The sequence below is a fragment of the Monomorium pharaonis genome, chromosome 8 (genome assembly GCF_013373865.1).
Source record: "Monomorium pharaonis isolate MP-MQ-018 chromosome 8, ASM1337386v2, whole genome shotgun sequence".
Taxonomy (NCBI): domain Eukaryota; kingdom Metazoa; phylum Arthropoda; class Insecta; order Hymenoptera; family Formicidae; genus Monomorium; species Monomorium pharaonis.
The window spans coordinates 17,605,355-17,630,433 of NC_050474.1; the positions used below are offsets into that span (position 1 = coordinate 17,605,355).

Genomic DNA, 25,079 nt, shown 5'->3' on the forward strand with positions numbered 1-25,079 from the left:
CATAACGTAGACGTAGTTATATCCCGGCAAGTGGGATCGTATCGAATCGCCTTTATCTGTCGATCGACGTTGACGATGCGCCTCGTAAATTCCGTCCGGGGAAACGGAAACTCTGGCGCGCCGCCTTCAAGTTTCGAAAGTTTCGGCCGCTCTGGCGCACGGGTTTTCGTTGCAGCCATTCAGCTGTTGCGGATTTCGTGACTGATGTAATTGCCACCACGGGTTAAGCCCTTCGGCCTTGACATAACAAATTGTTTCGGAACTACCGCGATTAAAATATAAACGCGCGTGCGAAGCGATGATCGGGGCTGTGCCAAGCACCAATGGTGCGCCGCTCGAGAAACTGACGGACGCGTATAGTACGTCAGACCGAACGCGACCTAACGCCACGGGCCTAACTATCGCTCCCCGGGAGCAAGGGGGAAACGTGTACATCGATCCTTGAAAAATGTTTTAACTGTGAGAAATTCGAGGAAGGTCTCGCTCCTCAAGGCCCCGAATCCGTTCCCCCTCCCCCCTCTCGCATGTACGTGCCAGGATTAATCGGATACACACGCTCTTCGAGAAAAAGCATGCGCAACTATCGTCACGTACACGCTTATGGCTCTAGAGTTCGATGTGAAACAAAAAATCGAAATACTCTCATTACAATTTAAAATTATTTTTTTAATTTTTTTTTTGTTTGATTCTTACGAGAATCTTGACGCTTATAACGCCCGAGTACCTAGCATTGTAACAAATAAAAGACTCTTGACTGACACGTAGTTAACCAGAAGCAGGGATGAGGAATGAACGGAAGCGTGTACCTGTTGGACCGAATCCAGGAAATTTTTCGTCTGGCATAGATCACCACGGGCGAGTTCCTGGTTGAGGACACGGGCATCCACCGTGTCCGCGAGGGTCGACAAGGTTTCTCGAACATCTTCAAGTCGTTGACCTAGCGCCTCAACTTCGCAGTGCAGCGGTCCACCGGCGTCCAAACCTACGTCCGATGCGATCTGTGCCACCAGACCGCGCAATTCTGCCAGTCTTTCTTTGTGCTCCGCCAGTGTCTCCTCGCAAACCTAAAACAAGTTTAAAATATCCACTTTAACGCGTGCGTCTGCGTTCCACTCAAGTTTTTCGCGCGAAAGCCCTTTCGTGCGTTTTTTTTTTTTTTTATTTTTTTTATTTCGAATCTATTTGGAGGAAATGCTATTCTTGTCGCATATAATATAATATAAAAATTTGATCAAGTTTTAAGCAATTTATAATTAATGTATATTTCTGAATTTTTTTAAATTCTTTGACCATAGAATTTTCGTGAAATAACTTTTCAAAATAATATTGAGTCTTATGAGAAGCAAAGTTTTAAACAATTTAACACATAAAAATTATAGAAATATTGAAAAACTATATTTATGAGAAGAAAACATTTTAAAATAAAAAAAGGTTACACTAAATTGGTACTATAGAATGGAATACTATAGATTTATTTAAAAAATAGAATTTTGTACTATTGTATCGTAGTTGTATCGTAGTTGTAAGAGCATAAAATGTTTATCAATAATACAATTCTTTTTAAATAATAAGTAATATTATATATTATATGTACATATGTGTATATATATATATATATATATATATATATATATATACATATTACACACGTATACTAGTAAAAATATGTAAAAATATTATATTTTATATTATATTACTAAATATGTTTGTTGTTTCATTAAAAAAGATATCATTATTACTATTATAAATAATTCTTTTGCAATTTTTTCCACATTAATATTTATCATTATTATAAAAAATGTTTCGAAAAAAATTTTGAAATAAATAATTGTTTTTATTGTTAAAATTTTGTTCTTTATTAATTTAAATTTGAAATTATTTATTGCTTTAAGTTGACAAAAACCTCCTTTGTTAAAAGATATGCTTTGTATGAATACTTTATATATTCACTATATGAATAAAAGCTCACATGACTCTTCAATTTAAATTAAAAGATTCCTTAAATGCTTCGCGACTAATATACGAAATGTAAATCTTATATTATTTTTATTTATCTTATATTATTCCATGCTATACTTGTACGATTCGGATTATTGTTTATATTGTTATTTATTTATATTGTATTTTGTATTTTTATCAAATTGATAGTGCGAACCTATCATATTAAAATATAGATGAAATCATTTCTCTTGTTGAAGATGCCGTCAAGTGAAGCGGATCTAGAACAGATCTACACAAACAGCATGTGTTTATTCCTCTCTATTGATATTTATAGACATGCAATGTGTATCTATTACCCCTTCTTTGTAGAAACCATTTACTATGAAAATACTATGCTGCATATCTTTTTTTCCTGAAATTTTTATTATTACATAGTCCTCGTTAAGTATTTTATTTTTATGCAAAAAAACGATTAGATCTAAAATATGTTATCAAAACGAAAAATATTATTTTTTGTGTATTTCACGGTCGACACAATTCAGTTTTTCATTTTCTAACAGCACATTCTTGTTAAATCATAAAAATCTTCTTTGTGAAGAATTCATTAATTATAGTGCTTGAAACCGCAGAAGGGATTGATACATTTATTACCGCTGTGTGTGTGTGTGTGTGTGTTTTAAATCGATATTAATTGATAATAAAACAAGACATTTAATCACTGTTGCAATTAAAATTAAAAATTAATTTTTTAATTATCAACAGTTTATTATTTTTAACCAATTATTTAAATTAATCAAAATCACATACCACAATTTACTTATTTCATTGATTAAAAGTTTAATTGATTATTGCCTGAGATAATCTATACAGTGCTTTCTTCTTCCTGATTCTTGTTTTTTGCCTATTGTACTTTACTTCTTTATGCACTATTTTATTGACCATCACGTTTCTTGTTACATGTTTCTCATTTCCTTCAGAGTTTGTTAACTTTTATGTTGTCAATTTCAATAAAACATTGTGCGAAAAGGCATAAAGGCAATGGTCAATAAGGAACAGAAAACAGAGAGCACATTATAAATTTGCCTTTATTTCAAGGCAACAAAAAATTTTTTTAATTTATTATAATTATATTTTTTTTCATTATATTTACAATAATTATATTTTTAATCATAATAATTAATCGATAAATTAATTAAGTTTTACCAAACACTGATCCTGACAAATTAAATACTCAAACCCGTAATATTATTCGAAGAGATCTGAGTAATTCTAGACACGTTCACGCGATCAACGTATTGATTTAATCTGCATTACCCAATATTTCGCTACACTACATTATATTAACTTTACTAGATTTTTGCTTAAGATGAAATACGTCAAAAGATAAGCTGATACATTTGTTTTTCTCACAAAATCGTAATATTGTAACACAAAGTGCTCAGATGGAATTAAAAAAGTTTTCTTCGTAGACTTCTTTTAACGATGACAAATGGATATATATGTATTTTGTGACACGCATACATTTCAGCAAGGGCAAGACCTTTGCATATTTATTCAATATCCGCCTTTAGAAAACATGCTTACATACTATTTTGGTAAGCTGAATGATTATATTCTTTTATCTTAAGTACACAAAGGACAGACATTTTCAATTCCGTTTGTACACTGACAATAAGACAAAAATGAAAATAATTATAGTCAAAAATATCATTTTTATAGTAATATTATTATAATATTACATTGAGAAAAAAATGTTAATTTGACTAAATTTTCCGACTAAATTAAATTTTGTCTATTGAAGTATTTAACCACTTCAATTAACTATATAAACATTTAAATTAAAATTTGTGCATTTCAGTTAAAATGCATAAATTCTTAAACCGACAAAATTTTAATTTAGTTAGAAAATTTTCACAAATCAACAATATTTTTTTTCTCAGTGTAATAATAATAACCATATGTATATATAGTGGATGCTTATAGTGATTGTTTTATGGTACAACTTACTATATTAAAATTTTCATTTTGGTAATGGCAATCATATCATAACTTGTATAAATCAATATTATAATATCAATATTATGAGAACTGTAATATAGTTTAAACAAACTATGTTTTATATTGTTGAATAATGTAGGTCCAAAAAGTGACTATAAATTATAGTGACATTATGATTACTGCAACTATTTTTTTCGATGTACATTTTCCATTATTCAGTTGCAACATATTTAAATCAATTTTTTTATAGACTTTTAAATACAGTTTTAAAATTGTTTCAAATTTCTCTTTATGATATTTGTATCAACAAAACGTATTCATAAAATAGTCAACATTAAAGTGTAACGTCCGATCTAGAGTTTGACAATTTAAAAAGTTTCTTCCTTACACTAAAATATGTTATTCTCAAAATTTTAGAAAAATACTTCGAGTTTAAACTACGCCCTACGCTATTAAGAATATAAATAAATAAAAATATATGATTTTAAAGGAGACACATGCGTTATTTCCGCGATGTTAAAGATAATTTCTATCCCGTTATTACAATCGACAGAAATCTCTTGCGCAGCCAGTTACGAGTTTTCAAAAATTCCATCGTTCTACCTTTATTTCTTCCGGCGTGCACATGTCTTTCTCATTCCAGATCGTCGTTCATGCTTTCTGACACGCGTTCTTACGAAGCTCCGCTCCAAAGCTGTACAAACACGTGCGGCACCGTACCCACTTCTGTCGTCTAGGCACATGGTCCGAATCGTCGTTGCGCATTTCACATTCACGCATTCATACGCACAAACGCACACGCCTGCGTGTCGCGCGCACGCGATATATTCACGCACTCTCGACACGCACGCGTGACAGATGTGAATACGTTCATAAAAATTTCCTCAAGAAGATAAGGAGCGCGCGATAACAAGCACGCGTGCGCGCGCGCGCGCGCGCGAGTTTCCTGCGAGATAAAACGAGATATTTTGAGAGAACGCGATATTTTCGAGAGGCGCGCACGCTGGATGCTGTAAACGTCGCAACGCCCTGGACCGAACTGGCGTGGTCTCGTCGGAGGGATCGATGCGCGCGTCTGTGCGCGGCTCGCCCTCTTGCCCCGTATTCTCCCGGCGACTTACCCCTGCCAGCCGGCACGCCGCGCCGGCACGCCTGCACGAGCGCGCGTGAGCGAGGGGTGACGATGATAATGAGTCGACTTTCTTATTTGTCCTTGTATTGTACGATGATATTCTCAGAGGCTGTAGTGATGTGCGCGCGCGCGCGCGCAGTGGGGGACGATGACATCATGCGCTTCTCCATTCAAGGGATGAAAGCGCGTCTGTTGCACGTCCCTGGCTGACTCGTTATCGCGATGAGAAAAATTATCTTTGTTCTATTGATATACATATTGATCTATACCAAAAATAATATTTTAGAAAGTTTTCCAGTCTTTTCGCATGAAAATTTAATCAAATCTTGAGAATAAGTTTAATGTATATAAACATTCCTGAATTTTTTTAAACTTTTTACGGTATTTAAACCGTTATCATATATTTCTTCTCTTTATGACGTCACAGTGAAAATGTAGTAACTATATTTGTTATTACATTTAAATTATTATTATAAATAATTCTTTTTTCATATTAATATTAATTTATATTTTAAAGAAAGTACTTTTTAATAATTAATTATCTTTAGTTTTCATTCCTCAAGTTATGTTTATTATTTATTTTATTAAAAATGTTAAAATTTCTTTGTTAAAGAAATACATATATATGCGCGCGCGCATTATTTGTTGATATGTAATCAAATAATCCATTGTTATAATAACAAACGGATATATGTATATCCAAAATAAAAGTCGATGAGAAATCAAATCGAACATATCGATCTTTCATTGGATAATATTTTTACCAATAGAGTTTTATTGATAACAAAATTAACAATCAGATAGACTATTTAATTGATAAATCCGTTGGAAATTTTTTTCAGTACTTAATGATTTTTAAAAATAGTTTTCTTAAAAATAAGAAAAAATATTGGATTAAAGATGTTTGTACATATTAATAAACAACTAAGAAAATTATATAATTATATAGTCATAAAATGATTATACATATATTAGGCAATTTTCTTTCACGTGCGTAAAAATGTTTAATTATATAGATACTCAATATCTTTTCAAATATCTATACATATATTAAACGTACATAAATAAAAATAAATTAGCACTTAAAAGTAAATGCAAAATTTACAAAAAATGCAAGAAATGCAAATTATTTACAGCAGAAAACAACGTAATGTTTTAAAACTTGATCAAAATGTTTCTAATTCCTGTATATTAAAATTTTTAAGAAACGCCTGTTAATGGTCCTTTACGTAACTTTCTCCTATTCTCACGAAGGTTACTGGGCTTTAGCAGAATTTTATTTACTTACTAGTTAACAGCTATTAACGCGCACATGTCTTCCGTTTTCGCGATACAGAGATTAGCAAGATTTTCGAAAGTGGACTACTTTCGCAGTAAGGATTTCACATTTTAATTTATACGACAAAGAATTTGTGACATCACCTACCTTAACTTGCTTGCCTGCTTCCTCCGGTGGCAAATTTACCACACTGTTCATTTGAGTGTCTACCCAGGCCTTCACCGCGGCGCTCGAGTCTCTGTATTGCTGCCAGAGTCTGCACGCGTGTTGATATCGGGTGCATAGGGCATCCAATTCGGCCCTCGTATCCTCCCAAGCCTGTACGGCCTCATTTACTGCAGCGTCGACCCTCTCGCGGACCTCTGCAGCGCAGCTCTCCCGCAGAGGCTCGGCAGCGGCACGTAATTCGCCAATGAGAACTTCTCGAGCACCCAAATCGCCGTTTAGACCCTGTTTCATGAAAAAAAAAAAGGAATTGGTAATGTAATTATTAACATTGCAAATATCAGAAATCGAACGGTTGTTGTATTGTTTTAAATTTAAATTGAGTTTTAAATATTTGTGCCTTAGTAGTTGAATTGGAAAGACGACCGTACGGAATACTGAGAAATCCAGATTTGAATTCTGGCTGAGGCTATTATTTTTCGCAGTAAATTATTTACAGTTTTTCGGAAAGGAAAATTTTTATAGACGCTTCTAAGCATCGATATCTAGCTAATAAATATGTTTCAAGACTAACAAAAATGTTGACGCGCAGTTTACAGCTAAAAATATTGAGTTTACAGAAAAAATCCACTGCAGATGAAATAGACAATCTTTATCTTTATATTTAAATAAATATTTGATAATAGAACATTAATAAATAAATGCTGCAAACCTTTATACATATATTTAATATTGGCCGAAAGCAAGTTTATTGGGCGTTTATATATTTCTTTCTTTATCTGGAACCTTTCAATTATATTATTTCCTGTCGGTTATTAGCATTATACATAAATTTAGAAAGTTCTTAAAACAAAGATAGTCCATATTTTCTGCTTAAATTCCTCTAGCTAAAAGTATGATTTTTTAAATATGTATATTGTAAAATAAATACTTGTGACCAAGATTGTACATTTATATTAAAATTATGCACTCTGAGAGTCGGTTGTTCCAACTTCTTGGTAAACTTACCTACTAGGTAAGCATGTGTCTATCTTCATTTCTTTTCTTAAATAAATAAAGACAAACATATATTCATCTGATAGATAAGTTTACCAAGAAGTTGGAACAACCGACCCTTATTCTTCTAATTATTTGATAATTTTTAATATTTAATATTTTTCAATTATTACTAAAGGTACTTTGAAATTCTAATTTCAAATTTAAAAAAATCTTTTACCATAGTTTTTTATTTTTAAAAAATATACTATAAAATAAGTCGAATCTCTCTCTCAATTTGACTTATTTCGTCATTATATGAAGCCTCGCAGTTTTCTGCGTTTCTCCATTTTTATTCAACGTTGACGTATTTCAATTTTAAGAATAACATTTTGCCTATAGACGGCTTTGTGTCAGACAATTCAAAGAAAGCGCCGGTTTTGCTTAAAACACGCTATAAATAAATTTGCGGCACGAGACCAGCACGTTTGGAGACCTACATGAATTCGGTCAGAACATGGTTGAACTAATTTTGTGTCGTGCACTCGAGTTCGTTCACCTCAGGAATTTTCTAAGAAAACGCACAGGTATGTACATTATCTCATAGAATATTAATTTTTATCCAACAACCAAAAATCTGCGCCTCACATGAAGAAAAATACACTTTGTAAAAGTCTTAGAAAAGGTTATTTAATTATCATTAACTTACGCTATTTGCGACCAATATTGCATTGTATTTTATTTGTGCTTGTGCATTGATCGTATGTCAAACTTGATTAATATTAAATACCGATCGGTCGACATTAAAGAACGTTCTGACGTTCTGAAATTCTAGTGGGTCTCGAAGATAAATCGATAGACGGTACATATTAAGAGAGGAAATTGTAAATATATGCTTGGACGGCCACGACAACGCTCCTGAACGCACGCTTCTCCACGTGCCACAGTTTACGTACCGCGTTATATAACGCTACAGTTGTTTATGCTATTTTTTTTTTGTAATTATTTCTAAAGTGGATTAACGAATGCCAATCATCGTTGGTATGCACTGCATGCGCAGTATTTCTTGCATTGAGCAAAACAGAATTTTTAATACACGTCTAGTGCGACTATTGCTAAAATTCTGCACCGAAAAGAATTCTTGGAATAATAAAAGGACTACATACTTTCACTCTTTTAACACATATTCCTAATTGAGATGAGAATATACATGTCGTTTCCTTTGAAATTAAGAATATGTTCTTTTTAACGAACTTTCGGACAGTGACATCCCATACAATGTTTTATTTAAATTATGTCTACAATAATTATTTATAATTTAATGCGATCAATGCAATATTAATATTAAGTGCTCGAAATCTTATACATCGTGATATTCAAACAAAATAATAAAAAGACTAACTTTATCGTTTCAAATAATAAACATATTTTCAAGATCAATATTTATAACTTTTATTCATTTGTTTATATATTTAATTTGTGTAATTGGTAGAAAACATTCGTGTTCTAATAAGTTTAATATTTTAAAATTACGTTTCCTTTTATATTTATAAAGTAAATTTCATTAAAAAAAACTTTTTTTAATCCTTATATATATGTATACATATATAAAAATTAAAAATATTTGTTACTGATCGATTAGATGAATTTTCCTTTCAAAGTTAAGAGAATCCTATTTCAAGAGACTATTATAAAACACAAGAAAAAAAATTCTTGGTTTCAGAATAAAATATTTTCAATGTAAAAAGAAAAACTGCAGAAATTAAGATCACTCGTAAATCGCGTAAAAGATAGCATTTAACACACTGATCAATGGCATCATTAGTTAATTGAAATCAATTGTATTTCATTAAGTTGAGACGTGCCTCGCGTTATTTGCAATTAAGCGCCATTACTGTTAATTTCGTACGATTATAATGCGCCATGTTACATCGTAGATATCGTTCCGCTATTGATTTATCCTTCGCTCAAAGAACCGCGTAAGATTTCTACACAAGTAGTCTTTGATACTTTCCATCGTGTTTGTCTTATACGTGTAATTTCAAGATTGATCCTAAGTGTATCGTGATAGATGTAATTCCGTGTAGCCATACGCGATGAAATGATAACCGTACACTTGTACTTAATGTAATCGTCTTTATGTATCTCGGCCAATCACACGCAAACGGGAGATCCCGAGCTACTTTGTGTTCTTTATACGTACACTATCTCGTTACAGACGACCTGTTGCTTGTAACGATTTCATACCTGGCGTAATATATGCTGATTTAATACGCATCTGATATGAATAACGGTGTGCACAGGCTTGCTTCATATGTCTCGTCGCGACGTGCGAATTCGCAACGGTCTCGCGTATGGAAAAAGGAGAAGAGGGACACGACGATCCGGCGGAAATGCATCCTTACGAAATCATTTTCTCGCGAAGAATAATCGGCCGCCCTCGGAAAGAAATGTTAATGACGATCTCATGAACGTCATGGAAAACTGAGAACTTCTTCATTCGCAACCGCATACACGGATAATTTGACTAAAATTTTTTCAACTTATATTTATGTATTAAGGGGATGCTATTAAAGTGCCCGTCAAACTTGATCGGGGTTGATAATATAGGATTATTCGTGCATTAACAAGATTTCGTAAGTATTTCTTTTATAGATTCAAAAATACTTTTCCAGAATTAAAGTATACGTATTAATATTATCATATGAACTGGATTTTGTACCAAGAATAAACAAAATGTTTTTCAGATTGCTCTTTTTCTAACTTATATCTGGATTTGCAGTTATAAAAAGTTCATAAAACTAATCCTTTTTTTCTAGACTTTTAATCTTAGTTTGAATTCCACAATATTGTTCATATATGTTATCCCTAGAGGAATATGGTTTCATTTTGTACATATACAGGGTGTGGTCCCAAAACATGTGGGTTAACGCTCGTAAAAAGGTAGAAGGGATCAAGATGAACATAAAAGTCCAATATTGTCTTGGGTTAGGTCCACCTATAATCGAGATATTAACGTATAAAATCTGCAAATAATCTAATTAATTTCTATCGTATTGTGAACGGTAAATTAATAAAAGTTTATCACACATTCACATCGACATTCACAATAAATTTTTTCTTCCGTGTTATGGCTCGAGCGGATCGAGCTCTTCCCTCGATGCGCTTTCATTCGCATAATTTGAAAAATTAATATCTCGATTATTGGTGGACCTAACCCAAAACAATATTGGACTTTTATGTTCATCTCGATCCCTTCTACCTTTTTACGAGCGTTGACCGACATGTTTTTAAACACCCTGTATATCGTAGATTTTGTTTATTGTAAATTTTGTTTTTACTAAAAAAATATTGTCATTAAGTGACAGTTCCACGTACCAAAAATACAATTTGTTTTTGTTTTCGATATTAAATCGACTGTATTCTCCTAGATTTTGGTGCGTACTTTAAATCTGTAAAAGAATTTTGCGATTCTATAAAGTCAATTAAAAGATTAGTTTAATTAAAAAATGTTGATACAACAGACAACTTTAAGATCATTTTAAAGTTAAATATATAAATAAATAAATAAAAATAATGAAAAATATGTAAATATTTAATAATAAAAAATTATAATCAGATTGCCAAAAGTAATCAAGTTAACTTTTTTCTCAGTGTATCATGCGCACTGATCCGCGTATCCGGAGCAAAGGTGACTGCGTGCCTTGCAAAGGACCACATAAAAGCACCTGTTCGCGCAACCGCAAAAGAGTTAAACAGTGTGTTATGAACGGTACAAGGTGATAATTGTTAAGAAGGCAAACCACATACGATGCGCCGCAAATGATTCTTTATATACACGGAAAGAACGAGTTTGCTTATCTAAAAATGTAACCGTTACAGATCTAAAAATAATTCCGTTAGATCATCGAAATAATTAGAACGTTCGAGCTGATTGCTAAAATGTCAAAACTTTGTAACATTACGTCATGCTCGAACGTCCTTCATAATTATTTTAATAACCTAACAAAATTATTTTCTGTGTATACGTTAATTTTTAGACACTTTATAAAATGTTTACTGTTGGGGGAAAAAAACCAGAAAGTCCCGACATTTTCAGAGAATTTCTCTTTTGTTCTTGAAAATCTTAAATTTTATTAATACTCAGAAAAATTATAGAATTTTAAATTTAAATTATTTATCTCTCTTTTTTTATAAAATAATTTCTTTGATTATTCTTCTCTGATTATTTTTTGACAATTTTATTCAAAATGTCGATTAGCAATAAATGGCATCTATGTCTACATTCATGTGTGACATACAAGTATTTTTATTTCACATTATTTCTTTATAGAACTTTCTCAAATTTAATGTTCAAAACTCGAGTAGCTTTCCTTTGTAATTATTTAAAAGATATAATAAAATTACTTAATTTCAAAATTGTATTAAATGATTCTCTTTACGTGGAAAATTGAGAATAAAATCCCTGGAAAATACAGGAACTTACAATTTTTTTTCGCAAAATTTAAATAAACATCCTTATTTAGCAAAGCCATTCTTTTTATACTTTTTCATAGAGCAATTGGCTGCTTTGTACTTTCATCAGTGTGGAACGTGCAACGCGCTAACGTCAAAAAGACAACGGCGCTTATGCCAGTCCCGCACGAACGTACATCCGGTTTCCTTTCGCAGATAACGCATGAATGCGCTTATTTCGCGGCGATGGAGCGTTAAAAAAAATTCATTATCCGCTCTAAACACGCGAATCGCGATATCCGCCGTCGTTTCCGACTTCGTTTCCAGATAGAAATGCAGATGATATTGACGACTTTGTCAAACATATACACATCAGTCACTGGGAAACTCATTGAGCCATCACTGAAAAGGCGCGGTGCGTGCTTTAACTTTTCAACACCGCCGTTCAACAATCGCCTTCCATTGGAACACAAAGCTCCGGAAATTCCGGAGTTCCAAATACTCTCCCGGCGCGACTTGGCACGTGTCACGGCGCGTAGAGCGGAAACGCGACCGCACCATTCAGTAAAGCACGCTCGCGAGCGACGACGTTACCTTGAGGCTATTTATTGTGCTTCGTCTTCGTCGTGGAATTCCGGCGTCGAACAGTCGCGCCGGTGCGTAAAGGACTGCGAGGCCTCATTCGATCGACTCGCGGCGTTTATCTCTCGGCCGCGACCGGGCGATAGCGCGCGGGGTCGAAGCGCAAACGTGGTGTCACGAGAGACGGAGATGTATCGACGGCCCAGGGGCTATCGCGAACACCGAGCCGACGTAAACGTGACCACGGATCCCGCGGCACTGATAGGCAGCGTGCGATAACGCGGCTCCCCGAGCCGCGAAAAGCCGCGAGAGCGGGAACGCGACGCCTGCGCGCGCGCGCCGAGCGTAACGCGACCGCTCGCCGTGTGTACAAATCCGTATCGCCGATAAGATCGGCCCGTATTTATAATCGGATTTGCACGATGATGTCATAACGTTGGGTCTGCTTCTCTTCGCTAAGCTTTTCCTGCGCAGTTCGGGCTTCTTCTCTTTTTACACGGCAATGTGGAAAAAAAAGGGAAGTATCCCCCGCGAGAAGTTTAGCTAAGAAGAAGAGATACGATCCGTGCAGGAGGTTTAGCTAAAAGGGACCGGGCGGAATCCATTTCGTTGTGACGGAAAGGGTCCAATTAATTGTACGCTATAAAGAAAGTCGGTTGAAAGTTTTAAAGATTATCCCAGCGAGAAACGGTAATGAAATTCGACGTCGAATCGACATCGAAATGATGATTTCGATGTTGAATCGATGTCGATTCGATGTACTATTTCTCACTGGGTTATTATCCAGTCCGATCTCTGGTCTTCAGTCTAATCGCGCATTTTTCTGCTTAACGTTTATTTTCGCCCGCGACGAATATTTAAATGATGTTACTGATGAATCATTGACGTCTCATAAATCAATCGCACAGCCCACTGATAATATCAACGATGGATATTAGCGTCACGAGTGAATTACTGTCGCGGTGAACCGATATAACCGGGGAGAATAACTCACCTCGAGGCGTTCCGTGGCCTTCAGCAGTCTATCGTAGTCGACGGAGTCCTGGACGGTCAACAGTTCCATCATGTAATCCGCCTCCTGAACGGATTGCTGCACCATTTCCAGCTGTCTCTCGAATCGCCGCCACAACTCCAGTCTATTGGTCAGCAACGAGAGCAGATGCGCGCATCTGGATTCGAGTTCGGAGTGTACGTCTTGTATACTGGATAGGTCTCGTTCTATGCTCACCGGCGACACCGTCACTCTCATGCCGGTCGGCAGATTGTGCAGCATCTGCCTTAGCGCCATTAGGTCTTGCCAGAGAACGGCCAGTTCGTTCGCGACGGATCGACAACGGTCCACAGCCGCGGCCACCAGGTCGCTTTCTTGCCTCTCGCTGCCCTCACACTGATCCAACGTCGCCGACAGTCTTTTGTGGGCCTTTCGGAAGCGACTTAGTCCGCGCTGTAGGGCCTGAATCTTTTCTCGGAGCAGCTGCGCTGAGTCCAGCTCTTCGCTTATCTGACCCTCTATGCAGCGCGCCGATGACAATAAAATTCCAACTCTTTCGCTCTCTGCCGCCGGTAAAAGACCTAATCTGCTTATCTCATTCTGGATCAAGGTGATTCTTTCGAACAGTATGGTGAGTCTCTCCACGTACAAGTCGAGCTCCTCCTCTGTCTTCAGCACCCCGTGAAAACTGTTGATGGTCGTTCGTAATTCATTCAGTTCCCTCTCGAGTAATTTCAGTTTCTCGTTCGACGAGATCTCATCTGAGGATATGCTGCGAGTGACTTCTTTTTGAATCTCATTGATCTTATACCCGACCTCATTCCAACGATCCTGCAAATCGTAGTGAAATTGTCGTTGCAGCATTTCGTCCGATAAAGGTATGATTCGCAGAGCTTGCTCAAAGTAGTTGTCCGCTTCGTTACGCATATTGTTGTGAACCTCATATTGCGCTTTCAATTCCTGCAAACATAAAAAGAAATTGCTTCAAGTTTTTAAGATTTAATTTATTTCAAATTTTTTAGTTACTTATGCAATTAGAGAGAGAAAATACACACCCACAGAAAGAAATTCTGAACCTAATGCTATTACTTTTCGATCTATCATAAAATAGGATGCTATCTTATTAATTTTCTTAGAATGATTTAGTAAATTTAGTAAATTTAGTAAATTTAGTAAATTTATGACAATCTTATGATATTCTATATTTAAGAACAGACCGATCTGAAGATAGAAATTTCTGATTTAATCTTGATCTTGTTTTATCAAGAGGCACGGTAGTGTATTATAATATTTTTCGTCTTGATATCAGAAATTTTTTCTGAAAAGACAGTATCAAATATTTAACATTAAATGTCAAATTAAAACTAATATATTTTATTTACCAATTGTTGTTTATATGTTTGACAATTTTTAATTTCAGCAAAATATTTTTATTATAACAACCCTCTAAAGAGCACAATATAGTATATATGATTATGTTAATAATAATAGTATCAACAAATTCTAATTCTTGATTTGATAATATTAATTGTTATTCCCTATTCGATACTTTTTCCTCTCTATTCATGAAAATCATTAAATAATTTTAGGAACATATACTTTTTATTTATTAAAACTATACAAAATTTCTACGTGTAAATAAATTATGTTTAACGTTGTATAATTTCATCTTAATATTTAATATTAAAAATAAAGATATTTTCAAAACATAAATGTTTTTTTTTCTGTGCATTGAAATTGTGGTCTTGCTTTTAAAAGCAAAAATATTGTATACAATTCTTCGCATTATACGTTGATAACAAATAATCAAGAGTATTAAATGCATGGATTAAAACCTTTTATAAAAAGATAGACAACGAGCGCGATAGAGACGAAGATAATATTATGTAATATAAGACATTAGTTCTCCAATTTTAATCGTGCTAAAAATATAGCTCGCGTGGAAGAGAGGATGTGTGCTTTCTATGGCACGAGGCCAAATGCGTTAGAAAAACGTGACCTAAATGCAAATGCGAGTATAGCTTATCGACAAATATTTTCGTTGAATTACTGCGTTATAAACATGTCTATAAGAAATTAGACATCACAAAGTTCAAAAACAACACTCACCCAGAATTGACGCATAGAACTTCCTGACGGATCCCTCAATGTGGCGAGTTCCTTTTCGGTTATTGTCATCCAATGTTCTACGCGATTGATTAACATTTCCTGATTGTTCCAACTCTCCTTAAAGGCTAGCAGTCTTTTCAGAGAGGATTCGATATTATCTTGTAGCTTCACGATCACCTCTAAGGCTTCGCCGTATCGGTCTTCAGGATCTTCGATATTGATGAGATCACGGAGGCTACATGCCATGCTGAGAAGTTGAATTATTCGTGCATGATGAGTCGCCACATCCGATGATAGAGACTAAAATGTAACACGTTTACAAATCGTTAAGTTTAAGCTTACAGAATGTTTGCCCTCCAAATATAAATATTAATAGTATTATTTTAATTACTAACTTGATATAAGGAGATGTATTGATCATAGTCGATCGAAGTCACCGTTTGAAGATCAGGAACTCGTTGATGCGCGACCTGGAGCCATCCCCTTTCTTCCTTTACGCTCTGTTCGAGCAGCGTCCATCGTGATGCGGCCAAGGCCATTTGTTGCGCTCGTGATGCTGCCTGATCGAGCAACGCCGTCGCCTTGCTGTGCAGTTCCTCGTGCAAACCGGAGTGTTTAGCTCTGGTCTCAGAGTCCAGATTGCCTTCCAGCGACTCGAGAATCGCACGGCAGTGGTTCAGATTGACGAAAAACTTTCTGTGCTTTTGCATCTCCTCCTGAAGATGTTCCAGACTTACCGCGGATATCGGACTGTCCAGCAAATTTTCAGCAATTTCGATAATTTGTGCAAATTCCTGTAGAGTTTGTTCGTATTCTTCGGCTAAAGCGAGCAACTGGAGGAGACGCTCCCGTTCGATACATATACCATGTTCAATGATTTTCGTCATCTCGTGCGCGGCGTAGGTTTCTTCGGGTATAATCTTGCCAGGATGATCGCGCAATAATTCGCGAGCGGCGTCGAGAAGCCTACTTGTCTTCCACATGTGACAGCGATTTGTGTTCTCCAATTTATCGAGCTCTTGTAACTTCCATTGTGTCGAATACTCGCTTTCGATTATGTGATCGAGCTGTTTACGTTGCTCTTCGATTAATCTGTAACAAGAATTAATCATTGTAAAAAGTTATAAAATCATATTCATTTTTTATTTCTTATCAATTTTGATCAATAAAATGTTATTGATTTTATGTTACTTTTTTACCACTTCTACATTTTTATTTCTAGATTTGATAAAATATGTATACGGAAAAATACATTACAAAGATTAATTTAACAAATTGCTATCAATGTTTATTAAAATTTAATATCTCACCTGTACACGTTATTAATGCCATTTAGAAATTCATCCCATTTTGCGAGTTGTCTATTAGTGAGTTTCTCTTCATCGGTAGCAACATCCCCGATAATCTTCACCTGACTCTCGAGGGCATCCACACATTCTCGTAGCTTCTCTCGTTCCTCTTTCGGATATTTCGGCTCCAATTGCTTCCAAATGTTATCGAGCTCGCGGATACTCTCTTCTACGTGATTCACCTCATCTTTTAATTCAACGAACGTTCTAGTGTCGTCGTGAGAAGGCCCAGTTGGACATTCTCTGTTCAGAAAGATTCGGTATTCAATGGTTTCCAGCCAAGTCGAAATCGTTTCGACGACGGTAACGAGAGTTTCCTCGACAACTATCACATCGTTCTCTTGAACAGCATTTCTTAGTTGCGACAGTTCCCGGCGAACATCCGATGAACGTTCTTCCGCGAGTCTCTCCGTGGTAACTTCTTCCAGATGTGCGATATGCAAAATGTTACCTAAATGACTCGATTCGTTGCTATTCTGCAGATTCTTCACCCGGTCAGTTATTATTTTAGCAGCTTGCATCGTTTGCATTCCTTGATGTTGCGGTTTGGCGCTATATCCTAAAGATTCCTTCAGAAGAAAAGTCGCGGATGAGGCTTGAGGAGACGACACTTTAGTGACAGGTTCTTTCCACAATTGCGCTTCTTTCTTTTCATATGTTTCGGATGATACAGCAGGTGTTTCTTCTGATATTGCTTCGGCATACGTTTTGATCTCCGTCCGGAATGGTTGAATATATTCCTTACTCAGAATAGGTTGTTCGATTTCTATGGGCGTCAATGGTTCTTCAGTGGTGTCCATTGGCTCGGGCGACGATTGCGTAGATGTGATTCCGGACAGTTTTTGCTGATCCGACATCAATAATGGTTCCACCGTTGCTTTATTAAGCACAAATGGCTTTCGTACTGTTGCTACTTCAGGTACTGTTGGTTCTGGAATGTTGTGACTCGTCGAGTCAATCGCAAATTGATCGCTCGTCGATACAGATACTGCTTCCGAGGTAGTTGAAATATTTAAGAGTGTTTCCCGAATGCCTTCTTCGGGAATGTTTGTATGCTGTTTAACAACATCGCAGTAAGATTGTTTCATGTCAGTATCTTGGGATTCTATGGATTGCCCAGATACGGATTTAAACTCTGGCTTGTCTTTACTCGGTAGAATAATCTCCATAGTCTTATGCTTTCTCTTTCTTTTTTGCCGTTTTCCCGCTTTATTGTCCTGCTCCGTGACACCTGTGTCATTATTAAGATCTTCTGCAATTGTAGTATCTTGCGAAGTATCGGTCGTTTCTTTGCTACCAGATGCAACACTATCGAGTGTGTCACTGGCAGATAGTTCTATAGTCGCCTGAACGTGAATTTCAAATGACGTATCCGAAGTAGTATCTTTTTCTGATATGAAAGATGGTGCCGATTCTTTTGTCTTTGCAATAGTCTCTAATAGTTTTGGACGATCTTCCATCATAGATATTTCAAGACGTATGTCTTTCGTTTTATTTTCGATGGATGTTTCCATCTGTTCGATATTTTCAGGAACCGTTGTAGGAATCTCTGGTATCAGCTTATTTACAATTTCCTTTTCTCTTACCTCTTCTAAATGTTTCATAATTTCTGGTACTTGTACATCAGGTGCTGCTGGAGTTTTTACTAAATCTATAGACGTTACTTTCTCTTCTTTCTTCGTCTCTTTTAATATAGCTGTTTCCACTGGAACGGACATTTTGTGTAGGTCTTCCTTTTCAACTATTCCTATCTTAAAATCTTCCTCAGACAACTTAACAATTTGAGTTGGAACATGTGTTGTCTGTTGAGATACTGACGTCATCTCAACTGGATGTTTCTCTTCTTTTGGTGATGTTTGTGCGCTGACTTCACATACTTCGGGAATATTTTGTATACTCTCTTCGATTTGCGGTATCAATTCTTCTGCCTTGATCTGCACTGAACTGTCAAAGGTTACAGTTTTCTTCGGACTAGTCTGTGACGTTTGTGATTGTCCCTCAGTAGTCTGTTTTATTTCTTCGATTGTTTGAGCAGATTTTTCGCTCATTTGGATAGGTTCTAGATCAATAGTTGGACTCGTTTGCATCGTAATCTCTTTGGTAGGTTCGGGCGATTTTGTTTGCATTTCAGATTCCTGCAACTCCACCTTTCGAGGACTCTCTTTAGGTGTCGTTTGTGTTTCTTTTGCTTCAGCAGGAACTTCTAACGGTGTGATTGTTTGTGTATCTGTATGCAATACGTCTGGTTCTGGAGTAATCGGAGCACTTGTTTGCATGTCTTTATCGAGAGATTCTGACATCCCCCCAGTCGTTTGAATAGATGTTTCGTGCACTATAACTTTTTCTGCCACGGGTGGTGGGGTAGTCTGTTGTTCAACTTCCATCACTGTATTTATTGTTGTTTGAGTTTCAGTTACTATCATTTGAGATAATTCAACTGGTGAAGTTTGCATTTCCGTAGAGTAAACATCAATTCCAGTCGTTTGTGCTTGAGAATCTTCCGTTTCCACTGCAATAACGGAAGTGGTATCCTCTATTGGACTAGTTTGAACAGCGAACTCTTCCATTGGCGTCGTCGTAGGTGTCATAGTTTGCACACCTGAATCTTCAACTTCCGGAATTTCTTCTGCAACAGTCTGCGTGCTAAAGTCAAGACCGGGTTCTAAAAACGTTTGCGTTTCAATATGTATCTCTTCAGTTTTAGCTGTTTGTACCTCTTCTTCTAAAGTAAGCGGTATCGGTTCAGGAGAAGTTTGCATAAACGTAGAAAGACTTTCCTCCTCTGCTTTTGGAGTGAGTGAAGTGGATACATCACATGTTTCTATAGCCGTTTGAGTATTTGCGTCACCTAACACACCTTTACGTTTACTTTCCTGTTGTATTATTTCAATTTCAGTTTCTTTTGCCTTATCCTCTGGTTTTGTTACCTCTTTTTCTTTTATCTTTTCCTCTTCCGTTATTTTATCATCTTTTTCTGTTATGATATCTTCTTTTGTTTCATTCTCTGCAACCACCTCTTTTGTTCTTAAAATATCTAATGGAAGGCTATCCGTGAATGCCGCATCATCACTGCTAGTCTTAGGCATGTGTGTCAAATCTTCACCTCGAAGTCGAACCTTCTGCTTCTTTTTCTTTTTTCTTTTCTTTTTTATACCATCTTCATCTTCTGGCGCAATTGACAATTCATCCATAGTTTTATCATCCGGTTGATATTCATTCTTTGCCACATCGTCGTCTAAACTTAAAGAAGATTCGGTGATGGACGTAATAATCTCTGCAACATCCGGCTGCGGCTGCTCACTAGCATGTTTAGACGAATCAGATAACGGAATATTAATTTCCATAGATTCAGCAATAGATGTAGTAACGGAAGTACTGGATTCTGTTTCTACAGGCTTTTCCAACGACTCTGATTTATCTTTATGCCGTTTCTTTTTCCTACTTTTGTGACTTGTATCGGATTTACTTTTTTCTGGCGATTTGATGTGAACATCAACTTCTTTTTCTGCGGTACATAATTGTAAAGTTTCCGTTTCTTTGTCAGCTGTGAGAAAGGCGGTGGTTTGCACAATTTTATCGTGTATCACTTCCGTTGTTTCCTTGTCCGCTGGTAGACTAATATCTACATCTTCTTTAACAATACTATACGGGGCAATTTCGGGCCGTTCTGCTTGAGTTTTGATAGAGACAAATGGCTCCACTTCCTTGTCTTCTTTACGCACTGACAAAGATATTTCAACTTTCTGGAACATTGGTTTGTACTCTGATTTGAGTGCTTCATCTTTAGAATTGTCTTTATCTTCACTTGTGAACAATTCTGATGACATTTGTTCTCTGGAAAATATTTCTACATTTTTAAATCTAGTAGTAGTTTTATCCGCGTTTTCAGGTTCGGAAATGTCTAAATTACTCGTTAAAACAATCGATCCAGACTCTGATTTTTGAAGTGATGTTAACGTGGTAACTTCCTTGAACGATTCGAGCAATGTGTTTCTTTCTGGTTCTTCTTCTCCGTGCTCTTCCTCTAACACAACAATATTTGATACAATGATATCTTTATTAGCTTCTACAGTGCTGCTACCACCATGGTGCGTCTCTACTTCTACCGTGCCATTTTCTAGCTCAATACTGAGTGTTTCGCTCTTTATTGGTGCATCGTCAGACTTACAAGTAGCCTTGGTGACCACCGGTTCATCATCTGTTACGGCCAGCTCTAATGGAGATTTTACAGATTCCGATTGTACCGTTGTAACATAAACATCTTCGACGGGAGTCTGTAAAACGGCAGATCGTTCAGCATCAATCAATGCTTGATTATCGACTGCAAGTATACCTATGCCATTTACCTTAGTAGGGAAATGCTCATATTCTTGTTTATCTACCGTTTGCAATTTAATTTCTTTTCGTACTACATTTTCTTCACTTTGTACAGTAGAAGTACCTTTATCAGCTTGAATACTAGCCAAATTTTCTTCTTGTGATACGCGTTCTTTCGAAAAAGTAAGCACTGTAGCACCGGGTTCTTCTAATAATGCAGTTTCCTTTTTACAGTCTTCAATATCTAATGTTTTAGTTTCCATGACGTTATTCTTTTCGACAATCGAAGTTTTTGTGATCTCCTTTGCTTTATCTTGATATGCGTTCGTTATATCTTTAGCAAATGGCCCAAAGAATGGTCCTTGCATCGAAGTTTGGGAGGCATAAGATTTCATTGGTATTGTCGCTTCCCGCTGCTCAATTGTCTGTTCCGCCGGGATTATGGTCTTTTGATCCTCGTTCTTAACTACGTTGATACTGATGTGCGGTATATCTTGCTCATCTATCTCTACTTCTTCAGGCTCTTCAATTACCTCTTCGGTAATGGTCTCCTTGCCATCTACGATAGTAACTTTTCGAATGATTTTGCGCGTTCGCTTGATCACTCGCCTCGTAACTTGTTGTACCACAGCATGAACGCTTGACGTCTTCGTTTGATATTCACCGCCCTCCATCAGTATTTCCTCCTCGATTGGCTGGTAGCTAATATCTCCTATCTGACCTTGCGTCACCATGCGTGTGTAACAAGGTTCGGATTCATATTCCTCCACACTGATACCTTCAGCGGGTGCGCCCGTAGTGACTTTGCCGCCATAAATCTGCCTTGTCGTGGTCTCGATGGTGCCATCCGGTCTTGTCCTGGTCATAGTGACCTGTTGATCTCTCATCGCAGCCTCCGAGAAAGCTTGCATCATCGGCGGTCCGTCTCCGAGCGCCGTCGACAAAGTGGATACACGTTGTTGTGTGGTTTGCCTGCTCGTGACTGTGGTACGTCGTAATTTCCTTACGATAATCCTCTTCGTGCCGTCGGCATCGACGACCACTTCGGTGGTGACGTCATCTGGTTCGACTAGGACCGTCTCGAAAGACTGCGGCGCGACGTGGACAATGTTCAGCTCACTCGTCGCGCTGTCGGTCTTCTTTGCATCTTGGTACTTCATATCAACAATGATGTCTTCACTGGGCAGAATGCTGGATTGTTGGTCCCGCGCTATCTCTTGACTAGAACTAGATGGTATGTACTTCGTAGCTATCTCGATTACATCGTGATCATCCGTTGTAGTCTTTAGAACCTTTATGGCTTCCTGCGTTTGAGCACTCTCGCTTGGTAATAGTTCTTGCGACGTTTGTGTCGTGAGAGAGTGGCACGTGATTGACGACGGCATTTGCGTTGTAGATGTCTGTTTTGTAAGTTGTGCCTTTCTCTCGACAACGTCGTCGATTAATAAACTTTGACCTGTCTGTAAGGAAACATCAGCCAAAGACGGCGAACTGCCTTCTACTGAGGAATGAATTGAGGGTGCCTCATCCAGAGTAGCATTGTCTCTCTCTGTCGATTCGTCGTCAGCCTGAGCTTCCTCATCACATATCTCCTACGAGGACAATAATTTTCTTGAAATATTATACTGACATATATTTAGAGCATTATAGTTTGAATGTTTATCTAAATATATGTATTTCTACATATACATTTCAAACTAGTATTATTGCATTTACTTAGAATTGATATTAATCATTTTAATCGTGAACAAGGGACACTAAGTTTAATTTTCTTTGTTAAACAATCAAAACAAAAAGTGAGATGGTACTTAAACTTAAAATTTATTAATTTTATTTAATTAGTAAAGAATAAATGAATAATAATAATTTGTGTAGTAATATATAATGTTTCTGATGACACTTCTATTTAGATACTTCTATCTAGTTTTTGTGAGAAGCCATTTACAACATGCTACAGCTTGCGATAATAAAAGTACTTATAACTTTAAACTATAATGTATGAAGAATTTTTATTGTAATACAATATAAATATAAAATATTTTATATAATAATAAGTAAAATTAATTTTTACTAATTATTGACACATGTTGCAATTGAACGATTTATATTTTTAATAAAAATAATATAAATAATATAAATACTATAATATAAATAATATAAATAAAAATAATATAAATACAAAATATATTTAAACACACGTTTCTTAAAAATTTAGTCTTATCATTGATCAGTCATTTGATCAGTATGTGGTATACATATACATATACATATACATATACATATACATATACATATACATATATATATACTTGCAAATTATTGTTTATAATATTATTCACGCGCTATTATTATTTACAATATTATTCACGTTGGGCTAAATATGCAATATGATTGATATTACATAATGTTTGACGACATAGAATAAAAGGAACAAGGACAGGTATTAATGAGAGAATTTTCTTTAATTACATGAAATATTACAGCAATGTATTAACATTCCTTAATTACATGCAATACCTATATTACATCCATCACCTTAAAGATAAACGAAAATACATAATATTCACATAATACAAATAATATACAGTGTTAACTAAAAAATAATGTATAATGCGTGATATCTATAATGAAACAATGTGCATGATGAAAAGCGCATGTGTTTGTAGCGACGACGGTGAAGAAAAAAAAAACGAAAAAAATATTCCCAAAATGTTTCGTGCAATTGAACGATTTATGTCTGTATAAGCATGCAAAGAAAGATTTATTTAAGCCGAAGAATGTCTATTGCCGACAGTTACGTTTTTCATTATCGCTTATTACAAAGCGTTCATCATCATCTAATAATTGAATATTATACGTTGTTTCCGGAATGACTATTCAAATCTAAACGCACTATTTCAGATCCTTACTTAGGTAAGAGATAAAAATAATAGTTTTAATACAGATTCACGATGTTTTCATCCGGAAACTCTATTACTTTCGCATACAAATGTCCATTAATGGCCTGTGTTTCTCCCCTATAATTTTAAATTTACTCTACGAAGCTTGTCAGCTTTGTAATAACTGCAATAATAAATTTTGACAAGCTTGAGATTAATTTTCCGAGTTGTTTATAATGCTATTTTAAGCGACCGAGGCACCATGAAGAGTAGTGATATTTGCGAAAGCCCCCGAGCTCTGGTAAGCGTTGGATACCTGCTGCTTTCGTTGAAGACGATTAATTACGTCCAAGAGAGCTTCCTTTAGCGCTATCGCTAGCGCACTAACTTCTGGCAACGGTTCGAGTTCTGAGACTTGTTGTACGCGACTCGTTAATTCTTTCTGCAAAGCCTGTCCATTGCAACAAAAAAATGAAGAATCGGTATTATTTTGATATTAAACGAAATAACGTATTATATAATGCAATTAAATTAACTGATAATTTATAAAAATATGGGCTTTAATCTTTTTTTAATATTTAATCACTTTTAGAAGAGTGTCGTATTAAATAAAAAAGGTTTTTAAAAAATTTTTAAGATTGTTGCTTACTCTCTAAATCACAATCAGTGAAAACTCAGTGGAAATATACTGACTTTCAATGATATACTTATAATCATTTATTAATTATCAAAGTGAAATAAATACACTGATCTTTCAGTGACTATATACACTAATTCTGAAATGAAAATTACTGAAAGACAATAAATATTCACTGATTATTACAGTTATAAGTGTCTACAAATCAGTGTACATCCACTGATTTAGATTTAAAGAGTATACATAATTTTCAAACATAAAAGTCCCCAA

The 25,079-nt window shown here is 35.7% G+C and overlaps 1 protein-coding gene across 12 annotated transcripts in view; it reads right to left on the reverse strand.

Annotated features, from left to right (window-relative positions):
- LOC105833865 (nesprin-1) overlaps window positions 1–25,079 on the reverse strand; it is a 138,787-nt gene that overhangs the window by 11,260 nt on the left and 102,448 nt on the right. For 11 of the 12 annotated variants that reach the window (XM_036290847.1, XM_012675921.3, XM_036290846.1 and 8 more), the window contains 7 exons: window positions 24,489–24,623; window positions 16,938–22,885; window positions 16,023–16,719; window positions 15,628–15,927; window positions 13,522–14,478; window positions 6,498–6,800; window positions 807–1,064 (listed from right to left, as the gene is read on the reverse strand). In XM_036290847.1, the coding sequence (XP_036146740.1) occupies window positions 807–1,064; window positions 6,498–6,800; window positions 13,522–14,478; window positions 15,628–15,927; window positions 16,023–16,719; window positions 16,938–22,885; window positions 24,489–24,623 (8,598 nt within the window). The remainder of the gene's footprint in view (window positions 1–806; window positions 1,065–6,497; window positions 6,801–13,521; window positions 14,479–15,627; window positions 15,928–16,022; window positions 16,720–16,937; window positions 22,886–24,488; window positions 24,624–25,079) is intronic. The other variant, XM_036290844.1, reaches the window with a different exon arrangement.